General features: G+C 35.5%; 2 protein-coding genes across 2 annotated transcripts; both read left to right on the forward strand.

The window, feature by feature from the left end:
* Nucleotides 1-9,089: 9,089 nt before the first annotated feature.
* LOC103403703 (major allergen Pru ar 1) lies at nucleotides 9,090-10,477 on the forward strand. Its single transcript, XM_008342542.3, has 2 exons — nucleotides 9,090-9,512; nucleotides 9,991-10,477. The coding sequence occupies exons 1-2, from the start codon at nucleotides 9,149-9,151 to the stop codon at nucleotides 10,290-10,292; spliced, it is 666 nt and encodes a 221-aa protein (XP_008340764.3). The 5' UTR covers nucleotides 9,090-9,148; the 3' UTR covers nucleotides 10,293-10,477.
* A 13,873-nt stretch (nucleotides 10,478-24,350) lies between these two features.
* On the forward strand, nucleotides 24,351-25,310 carry LOC103425638 (major allergen Mal d 1). The gene is given in 2 exon segments (NM_001294363.1): nucleotides 24,351-24,597; nucleotides 24,769-25,310. Coding segments are annotated over 2 exon segments (480 nt in total). The 5' UTR covers nucleotides 24,351-24,413; the 3' UTR covers nucleotides 25,065-25,310.
* The last annotated feature ends 743 nt before the right edge of the window (nucleotides 25,311-26,053 follow it).

Here is a 26,053-nt window from a genome sequence, read left to right on the forward strand (position 1 = left end):
ACTATCATGTTGATTGTTACGCTATAAATGTTTTGTTAGAGGATAGATGTAATTAGTGGACGTCATGAAATTCTTCATTATTGTATTCACTTTTTTTGAGCTCCTTACTTTTACATTTTAATGATGTTATAATGATGTTAAAATTCAACTTTTAGGCTCCTTAATACTGTAACAATGATGATTTTACGTTGTGCTTGTCATTTTACACTATCGAAGTATAATATTATACATGAACGTGCTTGCATTACAAAAATATCGTTCAAAGGGATCTTGTTATGAATACCCTTTTTTTTTTTTAAAGGTGTCGTAGACTATTGAGTGTACAATTTTTTGTATTTATGAAAAAAAGATTCATCCATGTAAAAATGTGTTAGCTATGTAAAATATATAGAAAACTTGGATGAACACTCATTATATATATGTAACCAAACTTTTTTGTATGTTCTAGTATTTTATACTATACATATCATCTATTTTGAAATTTATGTTTCCAATATAATTATATATTTTTTAGTATAAGTAAATATTTATTGTATGTTTTATAATAAAATTAAATAAAACTAAAAACAGACCTCCTAGACAGCTATGCTAGTCGTAAGCTCTTACTCGTCGGCTGATTTGCACCTTTTAGAACGTTGGTATATAAGGATATTATTATTTTTCAATCATATAAAGTAGAAAATATTTTATATTTTTTCTCATTATCCGGTATCTTTTATGTCAGACCAAGAAAAAACATGTTTGGATGATATGTATGTTGAACGTGGACGGATTTTTAGGACAATCGGCTTTTTGGACGTATCAAGACAAATTTTGGTACCAATTTGCATGATCAGATTGGTTTAGATGGTAGTTTGTTGAACGTGGGCGGATTTTGAGGACAATCAGCTTGTTGGACGTATCAAAACAAATTTTGTTACTAATTGCATGATCAGATTGATTAAACGGATAAGACTTGAAAAATTAATTCCTACTTATTCATTTGGCCCGAATACAAAATGATCCACGTCTTTTGCATATTAAACGTACATAATCATTTCTATTGTCAATAAAAAAACGTCTCTATTGAAAAGCTGTTTCTTTTTTTCAAATTTATTATTATTTAAGGGGAGCGGGAAGGGGGAGAAAGAAGAGGACAGTTTGAAACTATTAGAATAGTTTTGGGAAAGGGAGTTTCGAATCTAGGACGTGTGGGTGGAAAATAGGGCTAGAAAAAAATTCCCGAATATCCCAAAATGTACCCAAAAACTCCCGATCCTGAGTTGAAAAAATCTCGAACCAAAAATCCTGAAAGTTTCAGTTCCACAACCCCAACCGATCCTGAACCATTCGGTACGGGAATCGGTCTCACCATTTTAAGAGTTTGGTAATCCCAAACCAAAGCGAAACCTTAATATATATATATATAATATTCTTTTTGTTATGATAATTAATTATTGGTGCTTTTGTTTTAGGTAAAGCGGCTTAAGACTGTCTTTCAGCTTCATGCCACTACAACAAACAAGCTATCTAAAACCTATAGGGGGTGTTTGTTTACTCTCATTAAAGTGTACTGGACTGACAGGACTAAGGGTTAGTCCAGTCCCATGTTTGTTCCCAACATGGACTAGGTTTAATGAGACTAAGTCTCACTCGCTCCGACAAAAACGCTTGCTAGGGGGTCTTAGCAAGACCCCCCGAAAAGGAGCGGACTACTAGTCCCTGCTTCGCCCCATCTTTGCTTCGCTTCACCCCTCCCCACTTTGCCCCATCTCTGCTTCGCTTCACCCTTCCCCGCTTTGATGTCCTTCCCTTCCCAGAAATCCTAATTGAGCTTCGCCGTATTTCCTCTCCCAGAAAAATTAGAAATGTTTATCAGAGAGATAAAAAGAGAGAACAATGGAGTCTCCATGACTTTGCTGACGAGAGGAGCATCAAAAATCGGGTACAAGATTTCGGTTTAGTTGGGCAAACATGGAACTTCGATTGTCATCAGGCATTTATGTAAATTTCTCACTATTAAATTTAATCCCCATTTTTTTAACTGCAATTTGCTCCAATATATGACCATCTGAGTAGTTGTTAGTATCTTGTGTTTGTGTTCTTTGTTGTTGATTTTGTTTTATGGGTTTTATTCGGTGATGCTTGTTTTATGAATTTTGTTTTTTGTGTGCAAAAAACATGTATAATAGATTGTTGTATTTGTTGCAGGCTATCGGATTTGAGGGCGATATGCGAATTTTTGTATATATTTTTTATTATTAGAAAATTATGAATGCAACAATGCTAGAAATTGTAGGATTTGAGGGCTTGGATTTGTGAGTTGTCTTTGAAATCTCAAATTGTAGGATTTTTTTGCTCAATGATTTCTGCAATCATGGTTTAGGGTTCTAGAGGCTTGGGTTTTGTTGGGTTTAGCTTTCAATGATTTTCCATAATCGATTTTTGCATGTTTTTTAAAGAGTTAAGGTTGATGCATTACTTAGGCATGAGTTTGTTCTGATGTATGCTTGTTATGATGAGGTTCAGCCAAATTCATAGAAAGTCGTCGTAGGAATGAAAAAGGAGACTGAGAAGATCGGTGTGATGATAATTTGGGCCAAGATCAAAAGTTAGGTCATTGAAAAGAAGAAAGGGAAGAATATAAGTACCACAAAGGAAGGACCAGAATCCTATATGGAAAAATATTGATACAAGAAGGGACGCATTGATGAACTAATGGGTAACACCCATTATAAAAAAAGAGAGATAATGATGTAAATCAAATATGATTCTCTTTCCATCTTTGGCATCCCTTATGTGCAATAAGATTGCTCATGTTAAGCAATGTGAGACTTGTTTCTTTTTTCTTGTGTGAGGTATATCCTAATTATGTTTCCATTGATTTGTTGTGTTTGTTTTTGCTATTAGGTTTTTGTTGGTGTTTCTCTTGGATGAGATTTAATTGATATATGCATTTGACTAGCTATGTTGCAACTCTGCATAAAATCATTTCTTGATTTTCAGTTTCTCATGGCTGCTGAAGTCTATTTGAATAGGATAGTTGTATGTGTATTGCTGAGAGCGAATCCCAGCACCTGAATTAGTTTGCATGATTTGTTGATGCCATTTGATGATCATAGTGATGACTGGATTTGGTTGGTGCAAACTTTTCACAGAAAGAGTTTGTAGTTTAATTTTGTGCTGAAATTTGCAGGTGAAACCACTGTTTGAAGAATTGCCCAGGATTGATGGAACATATGGGTTGGTATGTTTCAACTCATTAAAAGTGCTTGCTGGTTATTGTGCTATTAATTTATATATAGATAAAAATAGCAGAAAAGCATGCTCAAGGTGAGCAGTACGTTGTAAATAAAGAGAGGTAGTCAACCAAGTGCTGAAGCCATATTTACAATTACATACCGGTTTATTCTCCAGTCCCAGTCGCATAAACAAATGGTAAGGGTTCTTGCTAACAAAAAGAAGTAAAGAAAGCAGTGACTTGATTCATCAAGAATTCTGCTTCTCTGTTAAATCAGTTCCAATTGAGCCATAAGTAGTCATCGGTGTTCCTAGTTCTTTTGGCGGTGCTTCTCCAAAAGACATTGATGTTCCAAGTTCTCTCAGAAGTGCTTCTTTAGTAGACAGCAATTTTCTAAGTTTATTTGGGAGTGCTTCTTCAGAAGACATCGGTTGATCGGGTATTGCTGCTTGAGAAGACATTGACTTTCCAAATTCTTTTTGCAGTGCTTCTTCAGAAGACACCAAATTTCCTAGTTCTTTGGGTAGTTCTTCAGAAGACATCGGTTGATAGAGTAATGCTGCTTGAGAATACATCGACTTTCCAAATTCTTTTTGCAGATGTCTTCTGTTTTTTACACTAAACTGGCAATTTTTACAATGTCTACTTGCAAGCAGGTGGTTTCACTGTGGACATGCTCAAAGCTTTGTACACTTTGCTTTGTTGCTGGAATTGTTGTTGGTTATAAGCTGAAACGACGCGTCCGAAGTTGGGCTTCCAAACTTCTCAAGAAGATCAGAGATGATTGATTGCAACTGGATCGCATTTATAATGATACATTTAAAGTGTTGTTCTCCATAGAAGAATGATTCTCCAACAATAGTTGTTTTCTCTAGAGGGTGCAATTTTGATTAGCTTTCCGCGATTATAGTAACACTGCTTCTGACAATTCTGACATGATCAACATATATTGTTACCCTTCGTGTTTTATTATGTTAATGATAAATTTTACAAGCTAACCATCAACAGTGCCTCTGTTTCTGTACTTTGGAATTGTTGCATCTGCTGATTTAGCCTCGCTTGCATGATCAATGTGATTTAAGTCGGATGAATTCTGAATATCAAGTTGGAAGGGTATTTCTTTTGCTTGTATTGTCTGCCATGAATACTTGTTCATACTCTCCAAGCTTAGGTTCTTGTCCTTTTCTTGTTTTTCCATCGAAATTTCAATATGTTGGGCGCATATTCGCTTGAATTTTGTTTCATCATTGTAGATTCTTATTTTCGTCATTGTCAATACGACCAGGTCATTTTTCTTCCCGTGTTTTACGGAAAGTTTGTATTAAATTGGATATGTATGAAAAACAGTTGCATTTACATCTTTCTAAGCTACTATCATTATACATTTATATTTATCTTTCTCTACGGATGCTCCATAGGATTAGAAAAAGATAGCTACTTGGTACTTTGACGATGGTGGTCTTCTAGTTTTAGATATACTCCTTGTGGAATTCAAACCGTGTCGTTGTCTTATGACTGAGTTCATGTGATAGCACCTTCAGCTCCTTTGCCAACATTGGCATCCCACAGTAGAATACCCCTACAAATTAGCTGATTTCTTTAATATCTCGATTCTTTGTTTCGTTGCTCTACTAGATGCATGATTAGGGTTTCGTTGCTCTACTAGTCAAGTTTGGAACAATGCTACTTTTGAATAATGTATGTTTCTTTCGTTGGCAAGAAAATTTGGTTTTTGTATTTTTATTGAGTCTCACTCTCATCCAATATTATTAATTTTAATAATATCTTTAATATAAAAAAAACAATTAAAATAGAACAATAATGTAGTCCTAGTCTGAGCAAACACCAAATTGATGATAGTACTGTTTTCATTATCTTGCTTCTTTGTCCAACATTGCACCAAACGCTTCACTAAGTTAGTCCAACTTAATCTAGTCCAATCCAGTCTAGCTTAGTCTCTAAAGCTAATCCAATCCGAAACAGTCTGATACAACAAACGTACCCATATATCTTTCAGCATCATTTTTCAGTCTGCATCCACATGCCATGTGTTCTCAATAAAACAAAGAATAAATTATACATCTTTCGTCCTAATAAGTAGGATGTGAATGCCAAGGCTTTCAAGATGGAAAGGAAAGTGATCAATACTCCTGTTGTTTATCAGTCTACAGATTTTAGGGTTATTGATTAATACTCTGTTGTTTATCAATCTCCTGTTAATTGTTATTCACCCCCCTACAGTGACTGCCATCTTTACAGAATTGATAAGCCTATTGTTTGTCTATATAAACCCCACTTGGGCTAACTAATATTCAATCCAAAATTCAAATAAATTAAAAAATCCCAACAATTTAGGCTTGAAGGCCCAATCCCCAACTATCCCGAAATCCTCCCAAACAAATTAGGAATCCCGAAATTTCGTTTCGGTTTCGGATTTTAGAATCTTGTCCCAAGAATTATTGATTTGGGATTCAGTTCGAAATCCCGACCCGAACTAGCCCTAGTGGAACCCAACACTCTATCCACGATTACCCCCATGAACTTTTATAAGTAGTCAAGTTCCCCATGAACTTTAACTTTAGCCGATTACCCCCTTAAAATATTATAAATAGCCAATTTACCCCCCTAGCGTTAGATTTTAAAATTTTCATCCATCCAATTTTCCATTCTTTTTGCCCCAATACATTGTCATGTGTTGTCCACGTGATCAAAATGGATAAAAATGAAAATTTTTAAAATCCAGCGTCAGGAGAAAAATTAGCTATTTAAAAAAGTTCAGGGGGTAATCGGCTAAAATTAAAGTTCAATGGGGAAATTGGCTAATTATAAAAGTTCAAAGGGTAATTGGCTAAAATTAAGGTTAAGGGAGGAAATTGACACCTCTCTACAAGTTCATGAGGCAAATCGACAAATATGCTTATTTTTTAACTGTGATCTTTTTGTGTGCTTCAGATTATGAATAAATATCTTTATTCAAAAATACAAATTTATATTTAACGGTTAAAAAAATAGAGTATAGAAAGTCTAAAATACCATAAAAATGGCTTTTTATATTAGCACCCCACAAAATGTTGAATGCAACTCACATTAAAATTTAGTATTAAATGACTTATTTACCCTACTATGCAATGACAATTTTGACTTTATTAGGTTAAAAAAATAATTAAAAAAAATTTATATACATCCCAAATCACTTTTAATGTATTATTTATGTTCTTTAACTATCAAAACCCTTTCAACCCTTCATTGTTGAACAAAACTCTAACCAATGAAACTACAAACATGTTGATTGAGAAAATTTATTTTTGATGAATGAAACACGAAATCGATGTTTTGGAAACTTCATATGAGGTAAGACTTCATATTTTTTTATTGTTTTAGTGATTTTGATGACTTCGATAATTATTGAATCTTGCTTTTGATGCGTTCTTCAAGCTTATATGTTCATATTCATCTTTTAGGGATCTCATGGATTAAATGAAGAATTAAACACCTAAAATTACCACCAAATATTAAAAACTAAAGACATGGGTTTTAATGGTGAAATTGAAAACAACCCACATATGCTTTAAATCTCAGGCGACATCTTTTGTCAAAATTTCAGTAGACATTTTTTGTCCAAATTAAGGTGTATATTAAGAATGTGGGGTGTGAGGGTATTATGAGGAAATATGTGGGGTATATTAAGATAATTTTTAATTGAAAAAGCAAATATGGAGTGTATTAAGTATGAGTAGTTTATTCAACAATTTGTGGAGTGTTAATATAATAAGCCTAAAAAATTTGTTGCTAACATAGATCGATAAGTTTTATAAGTTGCGAGTCATTTTCATGCTCAATAAATGTTTGTTAAGTTCGTTGTGTAGTACAGAAGTAGAGATTTCGGGTCACTACAGAGTGTGGGCAATAAAAAGGCACCGCACCGCAGCAAGGCAACAAACAAAGTCTTTAAACAAAGAAAATTCAAAGGTAATGACAATATCCAATGTTGACTGCTAGTTGCCATTGCTGAAACCAAACCCAAAAGTCAGAAAAAGGGAGAACAAAATAAAAACCTCAGCTACATAGGTTTCCTGCATTACCACCAAAGTTTAGTTTTAAGAAGAAAAAAAAATGTGAGAGTAATTTTTTAGATCGTAAAAATATCACTATTTCTAAAATCTCTGCCTAACATTGGCTAAATCTTGTCTACGCGCTAGGCGGTTGCACACCGTCCTGACTAATTCATACGCATTTGAAAATTAAGAAATGACACATAGACTGCCTAGGCGCCCTCCTAGTTTACTCAGACCCGCCTAGGCATCAACTTAGATCGGGACTCTCACTTGGACAAAAAATAGATAACTTGCATATTGCATTATTTTCTAATATTATAATTTATATGTCATCATATTTTGCAATTTATATATCCAAATGCAATTATGTATTTTTTAAGTATAAGCAAAAACTTATTTATAAGGTATATAATAAATTTACTTAAATCCGCTTAAGTCTCGCCTGGCCGTCTAAGTGCCCGACCCCTACCCATTGCCCAACTAGTGCCTATCATCTTCAGAACTTTGAAAAATATTATGAGTAGCTGTTGTGGGTTTAATATGCTGAAACAATTCGTGAAGTTCTTACTAAGGCTGGTTCGGTATGGGATACCGAACCGAAACCACCATCCTGATTTCCAAACTGAAATATTTCGGAACGGGATTTCAATTCCCGAAATTGAACCGAATTTCTAAGATTCCCGAACTTCGGGATGCCCAAATTTTTTTTCGAAATATCAGGACGGATCGGGATTGATACTTCATGCCCAAATCCAATTCATACGAAGCCAAATTGCACCATAACTCTGCAATTCAAAACAAAAATAAAAATTCTGTAAAAAGCTCAAAATGATCAAACAAACAGATCCCAAAACAAAATTCAAATCAAATAAAGAATCAGATTTACATCCCATTATTATTATTATTATTATTATTATTATTTGAGAAATGACTACAACCCATTAAAAAAAACCACATAATTAATCATGAAGACCTGAAAGGATGGTTGTTGCTCCGATGCGGTGATGGCAAGTGGGCGAAGCTTGTAGCGAGGAACGGAGGATTTGGGTTGAGCAGAGATGGCGCAGATGAAAGAAGAGCTATTTTGGGGTTTTGGGAATCGAAAAGATACAGAGTAGGAAGAAGAAGAGAGGGAAGAAAGGGCAACGGTGGCAGGACATGAAGAGACAACTGTTATGGCAGTAGTCGTAGCCACTGACCTCAGAAATGCAGAGGCAGAGGAGAGAACAGAGGCGAAGAAGTGAGAACTCAAGAGAGATGAGAGGGTTGAAGATTGAGGCTTCGGTGAGAAATGTGAGAGAGTGAGAGTGTGAAACCCATAACTTAGATTGGACGGTTGAGATTATATCTCAACCAATCCAACGGTCCAAATAGTTTATAATTTCTAGTTTAAATTAAATACATATTATATATTAATATATTGTTGTTCGGTTCGGGATTACCGAACTTAAGGTTTATCGAAACCAAATCCCATACCGAAAGTTTCGGACTATTTCGGTTCGGGTTACCGAAGTTTCGGGATTTTCGGGTTTGGGTTTTTTTCGGGGCGAGTTTGAGAAATTTCTGATCGGGTTCGGTTTTTTCAGCTTTTTTTTCCAGCCCTAGTTCTTACACTCTAAATTAGAAACGAAATTTCTTCATTATTTCGACTTTCCAAAAATCAGGTTTTAACTTTCATGACCGACACCAAATGAAAACAGAAAATTCAAAGTTGAAAGTTGGAAGACCACCTAGAAACCCGGCTCCTTCATAGTTCCTTAATTTGTCCAACTCCTCGTCGACACCGAGCAAATAATTTGGTTGGAAATTAAATTTTTTGGAGATAATATGTCCGATAATAACTAAATGTAGTAACAATTGCATAAACTGGTTGATGATCTACACCGACAGTTCACAGCTTCACAACACTTGTGGCCTAAAATCTCAACCTCAGTTCATCTATAAATACCACCTATACCATTCTCCTCTTCATCTCAATATCTCCTCGGTTCAAACAATTCTCTTAATCCTTTTTGCTCTTCATTTGATCATTTTTTCAAGTCAAAAAATCACAATGGGAGTTTTCACCTATGAAACCGAGTTCATCTCGGTCATTCCCCCACCTAGATTGTTCAAGGCTTTCATCCTCGACGCCGATAACCTTATCCCGAAGCTTGCTCCACAAGCAGTGAAGGGCATTGAAATCCTTGAAGGAAACGGAGGGGTTGGAACCATTAAGAAAGTTACCTTCGGCGAAGGTTTGATGGTTGTCCCTATTTCTTTATGCTCAAGTGTCTCTCCTTCTTTCTCCTTCAAAATATCAGCAAAACCTCATGAACTCATAGCCTTGTTTCGATTTTCTCCATGAACTTTAAATTAGGTTATAAGCCATCTGATCTTGAAAGAGAAATGACTTCATATGCGCCTTTTATTTTATGTATGTCCATTGATTTTTTTTTAATTTATTCAACACAATGGACAAAAATAAATAAAGGTGCATAATGACGAGTAAAAATCACTTCCCTCTTTTAAAAGTGCCAATTATCCCTTGCCTCACATCGATTTAGGGGTCTTAAATAACGGAAATTTTCTTTTTGGGGGGGGGGGGGAGGGGGAGGGGATTGTTTCTTGATTTCTCCCATCTTTTTAGTATCTGATGAATAATATGATGGTACAAAATTTGTGGCAATATGACAAGCATTATTTAAACTAATTTGAATATTTATGTTTTTCTAGGCAGCCAATTAGGGTTTGTAAAGCACAGAATCGATGGGATTGACAAGGACAATTTTGTATACAGTTACACTTTGATTGAAGGAGATGGTTTGTTGTCCGACAAAATTGAGAAGGTAGCTTATGAGACCAAATTGGTGGCATCTCCTGATGGAGGATCCATCGTCAAAAGCACCAGCCATTACCATGCCAAGGGTGATGTTGAAATCAAGGAAGAGCAAGTTAAGGCTGGTAAAGAGCAGGCTTCCGGTCTCTTCAAGCTTGTTGAAAGCTACCTCTTGGCCAACCCTGATGCCTACAACTAAATCTGAAGTTATTCATATTTATAATATGCTTGAGCTCCCAGCTTAACAGCTGAAGGTGTGAAGGGTGCGTTTAAATATTTCTTGACCAGTTGTTCATGGTACTAGTAGATTGAATATCTATATGTTGTAATGTATTCTATAATAATTCGATCGGTATTACCTTTAATAAAAATAAATTAATAATATACTCGAGACTCGAATTTAAATTTTTACTTATAGGTGGATAAAATGTTGAAGTGCAAATTTTCTTAGTGTGTTTTTCTTAAAATGTTAAAAGAAATATGTTAAAAGTTGTCATACTTCGAATTTGTGTCAATAATCATGTTATTTTTAGGAAAAATTAGTTTCTGGTCCTTAGTTTCTAATATTTATTGACTAAGACCTTATCAGTTTTTAAATTTTCATCAAAGTCTTTAGCATTAATATATTAATGAATTACATGTAAGTTAATGTTGTAGCCTATTTTATTTGACAAAGGTGATGGGGCTGGCCGCAAGGAGAAGAGAGAGTGAGAGAGATGTATTTGTAAAATTGTAGGGGAATATATATGTTATCCCTCCTACATAGTGCCTTTATTTATAGTAGTAAAAGGAGAGAATATATTTCTTCATCCCCAAGGAATACAAGTTGTAATAGGAAGGGATAACTAGAATCAAATCTAATCTAGGATTTACACAATCACACTTAAACTAGGAAAATTTACAACACTCCCCCTTAAGTGTGTAAATACTCAAGGTAGATTTAGCATCATGCAGAAGTTGATGAAGTTGACTTGTCGACACTGATTCTAAGGAATAACACTTATTCTGAATAAGGTAGGAACTTGCATAAGTAAGTGAGTCTCACTAAAAAAAACCCTAAGGCTATGACAAAAACCCGATGAGGGACAAAGTCCATAGTCTAAGGAAAAATGTGTGAGAAATGCAAAGTCAAAAGAAACGTCTACGAGACGTCATCAGGGATATGACCAGCCCAAGGTGGGTGCCTCGTTAAAACCTAGTTAGATAGCAAAAACCCAGTGGGAAAAATGCTCATAATCGTAGGGAAGAAGAGTACATTAAGATCAAGCAAATATTCTTCAGGATACTCCCTCTGAGTTTAACACAATTCCAAAGAGAAATAGCAATGTTACAACTCAGACAGTTTACGCATACTAATTCCATGAACAAGCTTCTAAAACGTCATCTTTGATAATGATTTAGTGAAGAGGTCGGCTAGATTGTATTGTGAACGAATTTGCGTGACTACAATCTTCTGATGCTCATGTTGTTGATGTGAAAAGAAGAACTTTGGTTCAATGTGTTTGGTGTTGTCTCCTTTGATATAAGAGTTGTTCGATGCATGCTACGTTGTCTTCAAAGATGGCCGTTGGGACATCAACGACAGGATAAAGATCTCAAGAGCTTCGAATATGGCCTACTACTGCTCTCAACCAAAAGCATTCCCGAGTTGTTTCATGTAAGGCGATAATTTCAGCTTGGTTAGACAACGTGGCAACTAAGGTCTGTTTAGTTGACCTTCAAGAGATTGCAGTGCCTCCAACGGTAAAGACATAACCCATTTGAAAACGCACCTTGTGCGGATCAGATAAGTATCATGCGTTGGCATAACCAACAAGGCGAGAATCGACTCGAGAAGCAGAGGGTGCGGCATCACTCTAAGATTCATAGGGATAGAACAAACCCAAATCTGTAGTACCCTTAAGGTAACAGAAGATGTCTTTCACGCCAATCTAGTGTCTGCATGTAGGTACATTATTGTATTTGCCAAAAGATTAACAGTGAAGGAGATGTCAGGTCTAAAGTATTAAGCTAAGTACAATAAAGCGCCTATAGCACTTATATAAGGTACTTTAGGCTCCAAAATCTCTTCATCATCCTCATTTGGACGGAAGAGATCTCGTTTTGCATCTAGCGATCAAATGACCACAATAGTACTCGAATGCTTTGCTTTATCCTCATTAAAGCGGCGCAACACCTTCTGGGTGTAGTTCGATTGATGTACTAGGATTCCATCCGAACAATGCTCTATCTCGAGACCGAGACAGTATCGAGTCTTACCTAGATCTTTCATCTCAAATTCTGACTTCAAGTGCGTGGCAGTTTTCGCGACCTCTTCAGGAGTTTTGATGACATTCATGTCATCGACATATATTGCAACAATCGCAAATCTGGAATGTGACTTCTTAATGAACACACAAGGGCATAGTTCGTTGTTCATATATCCCTGACTAGTCAAATACTTACTCAGACGGTTATATCACATTCTTCCGGATTGTTTCAAACCGTAGAGTGAACACTTCAGCCGTATCGAGAGCGTGTTCTGGGGTTTAGAAACATTTGAACTAGTCAATGTAAGTCCTTGGGGAACTTTCATGTAAATTTCCATATCAAGATCCCTATATAGATATGCGGTTACTACGTCCATCAGCTACATACTCAGTTTTTCAAAAACTACCAAACTGATAAGGTAGCAAAAAGTAATCACATCCATAATGGGTGAATAAGTTTCGTCATAGTCAATCATAAGGCGTTGTGAGAAGCCTTGTGCAACAAGACGAGCTTTGTAATGCACAATTTTGTTCTTCTCATTACGTTTCCGAACGAAAACCTACTTGTAGCCAAAGAGCTTCACATGTGGAAGAGTAGGAGCCACAGGTTCAAACACCTTATGTTTTGCAAGCGAATCGAGTTCGACTTGGATTTCTTGTTTCCAGTTTAACCAATCAGTTTTATGTCGACATTCATCAATGAAATGCAGTTCAATGTTATCGCTCAACATGATTGCAAATGCCAATGCATCGTCGATAATCATATCATTTCTACGCCACACGTCATCTAAGCTAGCATAATAGACTGAAATCCCACGATTCTCGGAAGGAGGATTTGTCTCTTCAATGACACTTCCATAATTTAGAATTTCGTCATGAATTGGATAGAATGAGTAAGCGATAGTCAGATTCACGGTAGGCTCTTCGGGACCTTGTGCTGTGGATTTCCTCTTCCGGGGGTGTGAATCATTTAAACCAAGGGGTCTACCATGCTTTTGTGTAGGGCCAAATGATTGGCTAGCCGGTAATGTACGTGGATCACTAAGATTGGTGTCCCAGGCTTCCAGGAAGGAAGTCCATCGTACATTTGGTATATCCGTCTTTGCAGGCGTATTTGCAGCTGGAATATGTGATCTTGTCACGCGCGCTAAATTGGTGAAAACATTTGGTATGCTCTGAGCTATACAATGGAGATCTAATATACGCTGCACTTCAGTTTCAGACTGAGTGGTGCAGGGATCTAAATGAGACAAAATGGGGGTCATCCACAATAATTCACGTCATTCTTCAAGAACGTTAACATTCTTATTTGCCCCTAATGACGGGAAGACTATCTCATAGAAGTGACGATCCATGAAATAAGCGGTAAACAGATCGCATGTCAAAGGTTCTTAGTAGCGAATAATCGAATGAGAATCATATCTGACATAGATTCTCATCCTTCACTGAGGCCCCATTTTTTTACATAAGGGCGAGGAGATCGGCATATATACAGCACAACAAAAAACATGCAGATATGATAAGTCGAGTTCGTATCCGGTAACCAACTGAATGGCACAAAAATAGTTGGGTTGCAATAGGCCTCAGGCGGACCAACTTTGTTGCGTGCCATATTGCATAGCCCCAAGCAGCGATCAAAAGTTTGGTACGTATGACCAACGATCGAGCAATCATTTGTAAGCGCTTAATGAAAGCATCTGCCAGGTCATACTAGGTGTGAACATGGGGTACAAAATGTTCAACTTCAACCCCAACTGACATGCAATAGTCATCAAAAGTTTTAGATGTGAATTCTCCAGCATTATCCAATCGAATATATTTGATCAGATAATCAGAGTGGTAAGCCTCGAGCTTGATAACCTGAGCTAACAGTTTGGAGAATGTAGCGTTCCTTGTGGACAACAAGCACACGTGTGACCAACGTGTGGAAGCATCAACCAAAACCATAAAGTATCTAAATGGTCCGCATGGAGAGTGAATCAATCCATAAATGTCCCCCTGAATCTGTTATAGAAAAATGGGAGGATTCAAACAAATCTTGTCATAAGAAGGCTTGGTAATAAGCTTTCCCATTGAACATGTTTGACATGCGATTCCTTGGATCGAACCTAAACTTCAGGCTAGTGGATGCCCGTGTGATGATTTAAGGATTCAGCGCATTGCTATTCATCTAGGATGTCCCAAACGATTATGCCAAAGTGTAATTTCGTGCGTGGTCCCAGTAGTAGGGCCAGCCGTATAGTGGAATTCTATAGGGCGTATGGTCGTAGTATATAGGCCACTCGAGATACACTCCATCTTTTCTAGAATATACTTTTGGCCATATTCGTATGAAGTTATGCATATAAGTTTAACTCCGTTTTCTACATGGGTTTCAACGTGGTAATTGTTATCTCTAATGTCCTTGAAACTTAACAACGTTCTTCCGGAACGTGGAGAATAAAGTGTCTCAACAATGGTCAAGATTATACCATTGGACAACATTACACGTGCCTTATCGTATCCTTCTATCAGGTTGGATATGCCTGAAAGGGTTGTCAAAGGTGTATTCTTAGGTATGAAGTTAGTGAAATAGATGCGTTCACTCAAAACGATGTGTCATTACACTATCTGCCAGACAACTAACTTCCCCATTAGTCATACCTAGAATGAAAAATTAATTTGAATCGGTCACATGCATAAAAATTCTAAAAACAAATATCAATTCAAAATAATTTCATATATTCAAGGATGGTAATTAATGAAAACTTAATATCCAAAAACAAATCACCAAAAAATAATCCAAACATAAAGGAAAACTGTTCAAAAATCAACCAAAAAAAACAAATGAAGGGTTCAACCCCATTATTCAATTTTAACTAACTAAAATTGTTTATGTCTAACATTATAATCTTCCATATGGGTGGTATCCTCTTGAAAGTCATAAACCTCCATCATTGTAGTCTTTGGTTCGTCCACTTGTACGAAGTTTGATTCAAACTTCTTACAACGAGAATTATATTCATCTCCAACCTTCTTGGGAGCTCGGCAAACACATGACCAATGGTCCTTTGAACCACAGCGATAGCACATGTCTGCATCCATGTTTCAAGTGCTTTACCCTTATTCTTGAAGTTCGGGGCCTTAGAAACGAGGTTTGAGAGCTTCTGGTCTTTGTTTCCTCCCTTGGATGGGCCTTGACTATGTTGACCTTGGTGGGATGGCTTCTGGCCACTCTTACCATGCCTCTTTTGGCGTTTTGTACGTTGATTTGTGCTATAATGTGTTTCAAGCACAACAGCATCCCAATAGGTCAAGCTTGATGATTATTCATCAATAGCTAGTTCTGCTTTTCAGCGAGAAGTAAAATAGAGATCAAATCCGAGAACCTAGTGAACTTCTAAGCTCTATATTGTTGTTGCAGGACAATATTAGACGTAGAGAAGGTCAAAAAGGTCTTCTTTAGGAGATCCTCTTTAGTCAAAGTTTTGTTACAAAACTTGAAAAGTGATCAGATTCGACAAACTTCAGAATTATATTCATTCACATACTTAAAGTCTTGGAAGCGCAAATGTTGCCAGTATGTCTTGCTTCAGGCAAGAATAAGTCATTTTGATGATCAAAACGATCAGCCAAAGCGACCCATAGTGCACGTGAATCCTTCTCAGCAAGATACTCAATTTGCAAGACGTCATGGATATGTCTTCGGATGAAGATCATAGCAATGGCTTTTTCAGCTTTGCCAACAGGGTTGTCCGTCTCTTCTTCAATGGCAAGACGCAAGTTCTTTGCAGTGAGGTGGAGCTTCACATCATGGACCCACTTGTGGTAGTTCTTTCCAAAGATGGTGAAGTTAAGTTTGTTCAAATTCGACATGTTCCTATCACAAAATAGATGGACAAGATGTGGTTAGTGTAATGGAGAAAAAAATCAATCCATTCACATAGGAGTAGAATATACAGGTTATAATAGACATGTATTGGTTTAATTTTGCATGAAAAATTTCGGGTTTTCATGGGTGATGTTTTTAAATGAAAACTTCAGGTTTTTAAATAAGGCATGTTTTTAAGAAACTTCAAGTTTCAAAATAATTATGAACTTCATGTTCATATATTCCAACAGGCAAACACAAATATATATACAAAAATATGCAAATAGAACTTCAGGTCTACGATTGTAATTGAATTCATTAATTGAACTTCGGGCCAAATTTAAAGTGTGAGTGAAAAAACTATAAAACCCAATTTGTTTAAAAATATTAAACAATAGAACTCAGGGCCCAAAAATATAGGCCAAAGCCCACGGGTGGGCTGAGCAAATTTTGGTTAGGGACAAAACAGGCCGTAACAGGCAAACCCCAAAAAAAAATATCAATGCAGCCCGTTGCACGCAGGCCCGAAAATTTGGTTTTTTTTTTTTCACGGGCTAATCAAGCCTTAATATGAATAGTGGGCTGCAGGCCCAATATAGTAGGCCGGATCATGTGTGACGCAATACGGGGGAACACATATGCATCAGGAGAGTTGAGATCCGGTGCGGCACACAATGTCGGGACATCATAACCCCTTAGGTCAGTGTTGGGTTGAGCCATGTATTGGGCTGCATCATGGGAGCCCATTCTAAAAAAAATTCTCTTTTTTTTTTTTTCTGCGGGCCGAGAAAGGTCAGCCCAAAGATTTGGGGCTTAGGGTTTCAACCAAGAACACCCCATCCGGAGTTGGGTGCAGTCACTGGGGACAAAGGCCAGTGCCACCACTGCAGACGGCCATATTGTGGGAAAATTTTCTCGGTGCAAGGTCAGAGGTTCGACAACAAGAAAGTTATGGGGGATGAAAGGAGTACCTCGACATCGAGGGGAAAAAAAACCTAAGAAATTCAAATTGGAATTTCACCCAAATTCGATGAAATTTCTTCGGGAATTTCAATGTTATAGAATCAAAATTATGATACCATGTCAAATTTGGTCACAAAATTGCACGTCAAAGCCGTGGTCTCGTTGCAAGCGAAGTAGATTTTCTGGGTTTGGACGCCATGAGAGTCAGGTTTCAAATGAGCTTTGATGCTCCATGCTTGCTCGGGGTCACGGGTTCGAAGAACCCATGTGGTGATTTTGATTTTTTTTCCTTTTTTTTTTTCAATTCAATTCATATATAATTCAATTTCATGCATATGCAATTCAATATTTTAATGTATGTACATATATTTGATGCAATTCGTAGCAAATATCAAATTCACATAATTCAACAATTATGAATATAATGCATATACAATTTATGTAGAATCTAAAATTCAAAAAAACGTAAAGTTGGGTCATGCATTATGGTGAATATTCATGCTATTAGGGCTGCAAAAATATCGAGATAAAAACCGTTGTTTTGAAAGAACCTAATTACGTGATGATATGGATGAACTGGTTGGATGCAGAAAAACTCTTCAACGTTAGATTCCTAAACGTAGCCGTAGAAGCGTGCTGATAACGTATTGTAACCTATTTTATCTAACAAAGGTGAGGGGGCCGGCAGCAAGGAGAAGAGAGAGTGAGAGGGATGTGTTTATAGAATTGTAGAAGACTGTGTATGTTATCCTTCCTACATAGTGCCTTTATTTATAGTAGTAAAAGGAGAGAAGATATTCCTTCATCCTCAAGGAATACAAGTTGTAATAGGAAATGATAACTAAAACCAAATCTAATATAGGATTTACACAATCGCACTTAAACTAGGAAAGTTTACAATAGTTACATAATTTTTATATTAAAAAAATTAGTAATTGCTTTAGAGTTTTAATACTCACACCCTTAATAAACTCCTAATTAATTTTCAATTCAAGCATTTTCCAAATATAAAAAGTAAAGGTTTTTTTCATCACAAATGGTCCCTAAAATTGGCCTAACTCATCATGTTGGTCCTTCAATTTGAAAATCAATCAATGTCATTTCTGAAATTGACTACCACAAATCAACTTGGTCCTTACCGTTTAATCCGTTAAATTTTCTGTTAATAGGGCATACAAGTAAAGCCCCGTGTCCAATTAAATAGTGCCATGTGGAAAAATCTATAAAATCATAAAAAGACGAATTTAAAAACCCATAAAAAAATACCCAAAACTAAAAAAGAAAAAAAGAAAAGAAAAAAGAAGATGAAGCAGGCAGCATCATCGTCTTCCTAAGATGCCATAACCCAGCCACCACTTATGCCAGATCCTAAGCAGCAACCACTCCTTCCAAATCCCAACCACCAGCCAAAACCCCTTGATTCTTTGACTCTATTCGTTGATCTGTTGGCTCGACCAGCCACCCATTCTCCCTCTGCATATCATTCCATCGACCAGGCAGTGGCGTTGTCCGTGTGCTGATGCGACACGTCTTCTATCCATCGATCTACTTATAACACCGCTTGCAATTTCGTTCTCTTTCTGCAACACCCACGTTGCTCCTCTTGAACCCATATTCTTGCTTTCTCCACTTTCTTACAGCAACACACACTCTCACACTGAGTTCTTGGAAGGGCTCTGCAACTGTTGCCAGAACGAGGAGCAAGAGGGCTCAGACTGGATTTTTTTTATAATTATTTTATTTGGCTAAATAATAATACATGGCACTAAATCATTGGTTGTGTTGGCCACATGTGTGCTATGTTAGCAAACTAACAGAAAACTTGATGGAATTAAACGGCAAGGACCAAGTTGATTTGTGATAGGCAATCTCAGAGATTACATTGATTGATTTTCAATTTCATGGACCATCTTGATGGTGAAAGTCAATTTTAGGGATCATTTGTGATAAAAACCCAAAAATAAATTTGGAATAAGTTTGTAACCATTAAATTTTTGTAAAAAATTGATATGTATCCATTCTTAAATATACCAATTTGTTAAAATTGTGCCCTTTTTTTAAATGTACCCATTTTTTATATAAATTTCATTCAATCTTTTCTCTAATCCATTTTTTTTAACTTATATGGGTACATTCTATTTCGTTGATTTGAGAATGTATCTATGTCAAGTTTAATAGAAAAATTGAATAATGTTATTAAGCCTAAATGATTTGTTAGATGCTATTTTGACTTCAGTTGTTTTTCTTTTTCTTCTACTAATCTTTTCCTATATGTTTGATTTACAGGCCTCTTGAATTTTGAATTGTGATTGGAAATTGGAGTACGCACATGGAGTATAGGTAAAACCACTACTTATTTTTCTTATTACTTTTCCTTAAATGTCTTTTGAGTCTGAGATTGAGTCTCTTTAGATTGTAAATTTCCGACAATACCAAGAAAGCCAATGTTTTTCTTTTAGGTATAAAGAACCAAATACATTAATATATATATATATATATATCTTCAACGAATGCTTTGCTGTTTTTACTTTTTAATTGTTTAGTTCAATGGCTGTTTGGATACTTAAAAATATTCTTCGTTCAAATGTCTCTTTGGATGCATAATTAAATCGATATAAATTCTGTCTTTTTAGATGGATAATTAAATCGATATAGATTATGTTACCGTTTGTTTTATCAGTTTACTTATTTGAATCAAATGCCAATTCTAATATTCTATTGTCAAGCCCTGAAATTAAAACATAGTTTTTTCACATTAAATTGAGTTTTTCCATGATTGAGAACTCTCTTTTTGTTCAAATTGTTACTAGTTTTGTGTTTTTTTTTTCATCTAGCAGGTGGATATTTAAATTGTATAAGTCGTGCGTAAAACACCATAATCATAAAAGGCCCTTCCGCATGCGCGTGCAGGGAGGCTAGTTAATCTTTATGGCGATGAGGTGGGACATGTGAAAAATACAGTTTTTTCTTATTTTCCAAATATCATATGAAGAAAAAAAATCATGGAAACATACTCTTAGATATGTTTCGATTCAGAGGCGTACATGCACTTACTCTTATCATTTTCACTAGAATTACTGTAGAATTGCATATACTTTCAAACGAATAAATGTATATAACTATAGCCACTTTTAACTCTTATTTATTGCGGGGTCATGGAAATAGAACGGTGCAGTGGTGGAGAAAAGGGCTTAGAGATGCGTTTTTCTTCTACCAATGCCTTTTTCTGTAGTAAGTATACAAGTAATAGAGAGAAAAAATTTGCTCTTCAAGTGTATAAGGTCAAATAGGAAAGTATTATCTGTATTACATAGAAATCCTACTATAATACTACCTATGTTAAATATTAGTTACAACACTTCTTTTTGAGTGTGTAAATATTCAAGTAGTAGTTGCATCAAATCTTTAGATAGGAAGTCGAAGAAGTTGATGAAGTCGTCTTGTATAGGCATTTATTTATAGGCAACACGCGAGCTAGTCTCAAATAGGGAACTGCATATAGGAGTAAATCTCACAAAACCTGAAAATAGTAAAATCTGATATGGACAAAATCCATAGTGTAAGGAAAAAAGTGAGTAAATGTAATAAGTCAAAATTAACGTATCTAGAATGCGAGTAAAATGCACACAAAGGTATGACCAACCTATAATTGGTGTCTCTTCAAAACCTCGTTAGACAACAAAAACTCAATGGAACAAATGGTCCCAATCGTTGGAAAAGAATACACTTTAGGTCAAACAAATATATTACAGGATATTCCTCTTGAGTTTGCAAAACTCCCCTTGAGAACTACAAGCGTTGCAGATCAAACAGTTTACGCATAGTAATTTCTTAAACAAGCTTCTAAAAAGTAGACTTTGACAATGAGGTCGGCAAGACAATTTGACTTTAATTTTCGGATGCTCTTGCTAATAATGGGAGAAGAAAAACTTCAGCGCAATATGTTTGCTATTGTCTCCTTTGATGTATCATTTCTTGATCCGGTCAATCTAAGCGACATTGTCTTCATAATCATTGTCAGGACATCAACGACGAAACGAAAACATCAATGATAGAACGAAGTCTGGATGTGCTCTGAATATGCTCAATAAAGCTCTCAGTCAAAAACACTCATGTGTAGCCTAGTGAAGGGCGAGAATTTTAGCATATTCAAAGAAGTCGCAACTAATGTCTGTTTGGTTGACTTACAAGATATTGCGATGATTGCAACTATGAAGACATAACCCATCTGAAAATGTGTCTGGTGTGTGTCAGATAAATAACCTACGTTAACATATCCAACAAAGCAAGCATAATTCCGAAGACCAAAGGGGTGATCCATAGTACTTTTGTGATAACAAAAGATATCATTAACATCATTGCAGTGTTGACATATTGACGCGTTACTATATCTTGCTAAAAGATTATCAACGAAAGATGTGTTTCAAAATGTCTCATTGAAACTGCCGGATTATACACACTGCATTAGAAATGAAGATTTAAGTAGATTGAAACAGAATGGCAAAACATTATTGGCTGCCAAACCTGCAATAATTGTTCACATGAGCTTGTATCTATATTATTACGCCAGAAGAGCTTATGGTACGAATAAAACTATTTAGTCAACTATGATTAGTTGATAGAGCAACAAAAAAAAAATTATTAATTGGTTGGTTGAAATACAAATAATGAACGTTGTACAGGCTATAACTTGCAGAATCCATTGAATTCGTGATAATATATGGGTGGTAGAAATAGTTTAACAAAACAAAAATAATAATTGATTTATTTGTAAGGAATAAAAGATGTTCGATATACTTTAATTGATTCCAACAGCTGCTAGGAAACTTATATTTAATTGATTCCAATAGCTGCTAGGAAACTTATTATATAAGTAGATTAGCTAGTACTTTGGTAGGGGTTTTCACTGTGGGTAGTATTATTCAAGCATTTCTTTTTACTCAAATATTTTTATTAATTTTTTTTTATTGATTTTTTTCAATTCATTTAATTTAACGGTAAAAAATCCAAATGAATACGTAAAATATAAAAATATGTGTGTTGATAACACTATTCTTTATTTTTACAGAAAGACATAAAATAAAATAGTCAGCATAAATGTTATCTTGTTCTATGATGACCTTCCTCCAGCTTTCGGCAGAATTATTGCGCAAACTTTTTTACTGGTTTTTTTTTATAAAGTAAAGTTAATTGGCCACATTCATGAGATACTACACGCTCAGCTGTAAGTTTGAAGCATGTTGTTGCTGTCCGTATGTGGTATTTGGTAATGTAAACTGCTCCATTAATCCGGATGAGGATCTCTCCAGATTCTCTCTACAGGGATCATAAGGATCTTCACATTCTAATCGTTCATCGTATATTATGCGATCAGTTTTCGTCAAATATTATTTATCTTTAATTTTAAATAATAAAATTCAAATAATTTATGACCGCACAATGTATAATGAATACCTAATATGTGAGGATTCTTAAGATTCCCACAATTTGGATCCAGATGGGATCCAAACCCCATTAATCCTACCATTTAGTTCATGTATGAATGAAGCGATTGAATTTTGGTTTCTTACCATTACTTTATGAGAGATTATATCCACACACTTCAAATTACTTCTCTCACATTTTTTTAATTTTTTAATATTTTATACACACCACTAACACTTGATAGAAAAATATTAAAAAAATAAAAGGGTGTGAAATTGGTGTGTGTAAATATAATCTCCCTATTTTATTAATCTCAAATTTCATAAATTAGCCTATAACTTGTTAGCAACAAGCCTAAACGCCCAATCAAGGAAAACTACAATATAATACCACTAATTCTAAAAAATCTTAGCAGCGTCTGCCACTAAGAGATGTTGAACAGAAGCAGATCACTTGATCGAAACAAATTAAATTTAGTGATCACGATAAACTAAGGTTAACTAGTTTATCAGCCACAAAATTTATCTCATGATAAATAAATACGACGGAGTTTACAAATCAAAACTTTGGATTATTTTGTCACAATGTAGATATCCATCCCCAAGTATAATCAGGTACCATAAGTTATTCAGCGTTTGTAACGAATTTATTTAATTCCAAGTAAATTAATAAGGAGTTTACTCCAGTGCAAGATATAGAATTTAATTTAGAGAATTTTAACGAAAAGTTTCCGGTTCTGTTCATTTTAACGAAAAATCACATTTTTATATTAAAAAGTCAATTCTGGTACTATTCACTTTACCCTTTATTTTGTCCTTATTGTTAAAACTCAAAGTTTTCAAGTACTTTTTATTAATTTTTCTTTTAATTTATACTAAGAAGTTGTTGAGAAAGCAACTAGAAATTAATGAGAGAAATTGATAGGCAACGTTGACTGCCAGTTGCCATTGTTGAAACAAAAAGAACTCTCAAGTCTTCAACACCCCATCCTCATCCTTTCCCAAATTAAACAAGTGAAAACAAAATTTACCAAGATGATAATTAACCAAGCCAAACTAAAAACGTTTTAACATTTATAATTATTGGTCAATTTTGTCATAATAATGTGTGCTCTTTTATCCTTTGGTTGCCTTTTCCCCTGAACTATATGATTTAAAAAGCTCCAAACATGTTATTTTCAAAAAGCATCGATCGTCTCTTACATTCCTACCTTTTAGAATGTTACCATCTAAATCAAGTAAGATCTGCAGACTGTCACTAGAATCTGAAAAGCAGCCTTGAAAGTTGAAACCCTATGTGCATGCACATCCAGTACCGGGGATGATCATCAAAGGGAAGAATTGAAACCATACATCTAGAAAGCCTTTATTTTCTTGGCTACAAAATCACCGGCCGTCAAAATCCAGTGGACCTTTTTATTAATCTATTCAAATGAGCTTTATTTGACCAAAACATGGATTTTAATTAAAGATAGTACTATCTACGCACTCAATTTTAATTATCACACATTCCTCATAATTTTGTTTGTCGGGTCGGATTAATTGAAGAAGACCAATGACTACAATGAACAATGATGTGTGAGAGGTAAAAATGAGTGTGTATATCATCACTTAGATGTATCCAATACACAAGTGACACAAATTATTAAACATTTTAAGATCCTTGTAAATTTGTAGAGATCGAATGATCAAAATGACAAAATGCCCCAAACTCTACTCCTATAAATACCACCTCTCAGTACCCATCTCTAACACAAAACTCTCAACCTTCACTAAAACCATCATCCTTGGTAGTTGCTTTCTTTTGCTCATTCTCAACCCTCTTTTTTCTCATCATGGGTGTCTACACATTTGAGAACGAGTACACCTCTGAGATTCCACCACCAAGATTGTTCAAGGCCTTTGTCCTCGATGCTGATAACCTCATCCCCAAGATTGCACCCCAGGCAATCAAGCATGCTGAGATCCTTGAAGGAGACGGTGGCCCTGGAACCATCAAGAAGATCACTTTTGGTGAAGGTCAGATAATTAGCATTGATAATTATTTAGATGGTTTCGCTTTACAAATTTTATCAACACATATACATGTTGATGTTGTCAAACTATTACAGCGCTAGTGGATTTCTATATATATGATTATGTGCGGTTTATATTCACAGTCTAACAATAAATAATTTATTTGTCTCACAGGCAGCCAATACGGCTACGTGAAGCACAAGATCGACTCGGTTGACGAGGCAAACTACTCATACGCCTACACTTTGATTGAAGGAGATGCTTTGACAGACACCATTGAGAAGGTCTCTTACGAGACCAAGTTGGTGGCATCTGGAAGTGGTTCCATCATCAAGAGTATCAGCCACTACCACACCAAGGGTGATGTTGAGATCAAGGAAGAGCACGTCAAGGCTGGCAAAGAGAAGGCTCATGGTTTGTTCAAGCTTATTGAGAGCTACCTCAAGGGCCACCCCGACGCATACAACTAAATTAATATGTTTCTATGGTATTTTGGGTGTCACCCTTCAGTCGAAGGTTGTGTGGCTTTTCTTTGTATGCTTTTTCTAGTCAGCCCAAAGTAGCCATGGTTTTGAGCACTTTGGCTTTGAAAAATAAGTTTATGGTTGTGATCATCTTCTGGTTGCCCTTTATGTATTTGTTTGAAAAAAAAGTTGCAGACTGTAAGTGTATTATCTATAAATATAATGAAATCAGTTAATGTCTCACTTGCAACCATTGATCATTTTTTTTTCTTTTATTATTATTATTTTGACTAACTTCTTGAAAACCTAATAGAGATTATATTCACACACCTCAAATTACTTCTCTCACACCTTTTTAATTTTTTAATATTTTCTACACACCACTAACACTTGATAGAAAAATATTAAAAAATTAAAAGGGTGTAGGAGAAGTAATTTGGAGTGCGTGAATATAATCTCTCAAACCTAAAAATGTTAATTATACATCTTTTAGAGGCAAATCTATTGACACGGGAAATTTTTGAGTTTCACCGATTGATTATAAACAATAATATGTTTACACATTTTTAAATAACCATATGTCCATCCTTTTCATATCGTAACAAGTTGTGATGGGACAAATTCTCTCCTTTTCCTAATCCCTTAAGTCTTCAAAACATTATCTAACAAAACCAGATTTTGTCACAACTCTGCAGCATAACCAGAACCCACAAATATTCCAAGTCATCAAATTAAGAATGGCTTCCCCCTGCCCCAAGAGCTAAGAAGAATTTTCAAATCGCTCCCTATGTTAACAGCAATTGACTTGGAAAAGTTGATATTTTGCTTCAGTCTCATTTGGACAACTATACCAAAAACAAACCATAACATCCGCTCAAGAGTTGGACATCGATAAGGTACTATGAATGTAGTATTATTAGTATGTAGTTCTTAACAAATTTGAGGTAATACTTACTTTTGGTTGGAAAATACGACAACCTAAATTAGGACTCATG

This window comes from Malus domestica, chromosome 16 (genome assembly GCF_042453785.1).
Source record: "Malus domestica chromosome 16, GDT2T_hap1".
In the NCBI taxonomy this organism is placed as follows: Eukaryota; Viridiplantae; Streptophyta; class Magnoliopsida; order Rosales; family Rosaceae; genus Malus; species Malus domestica.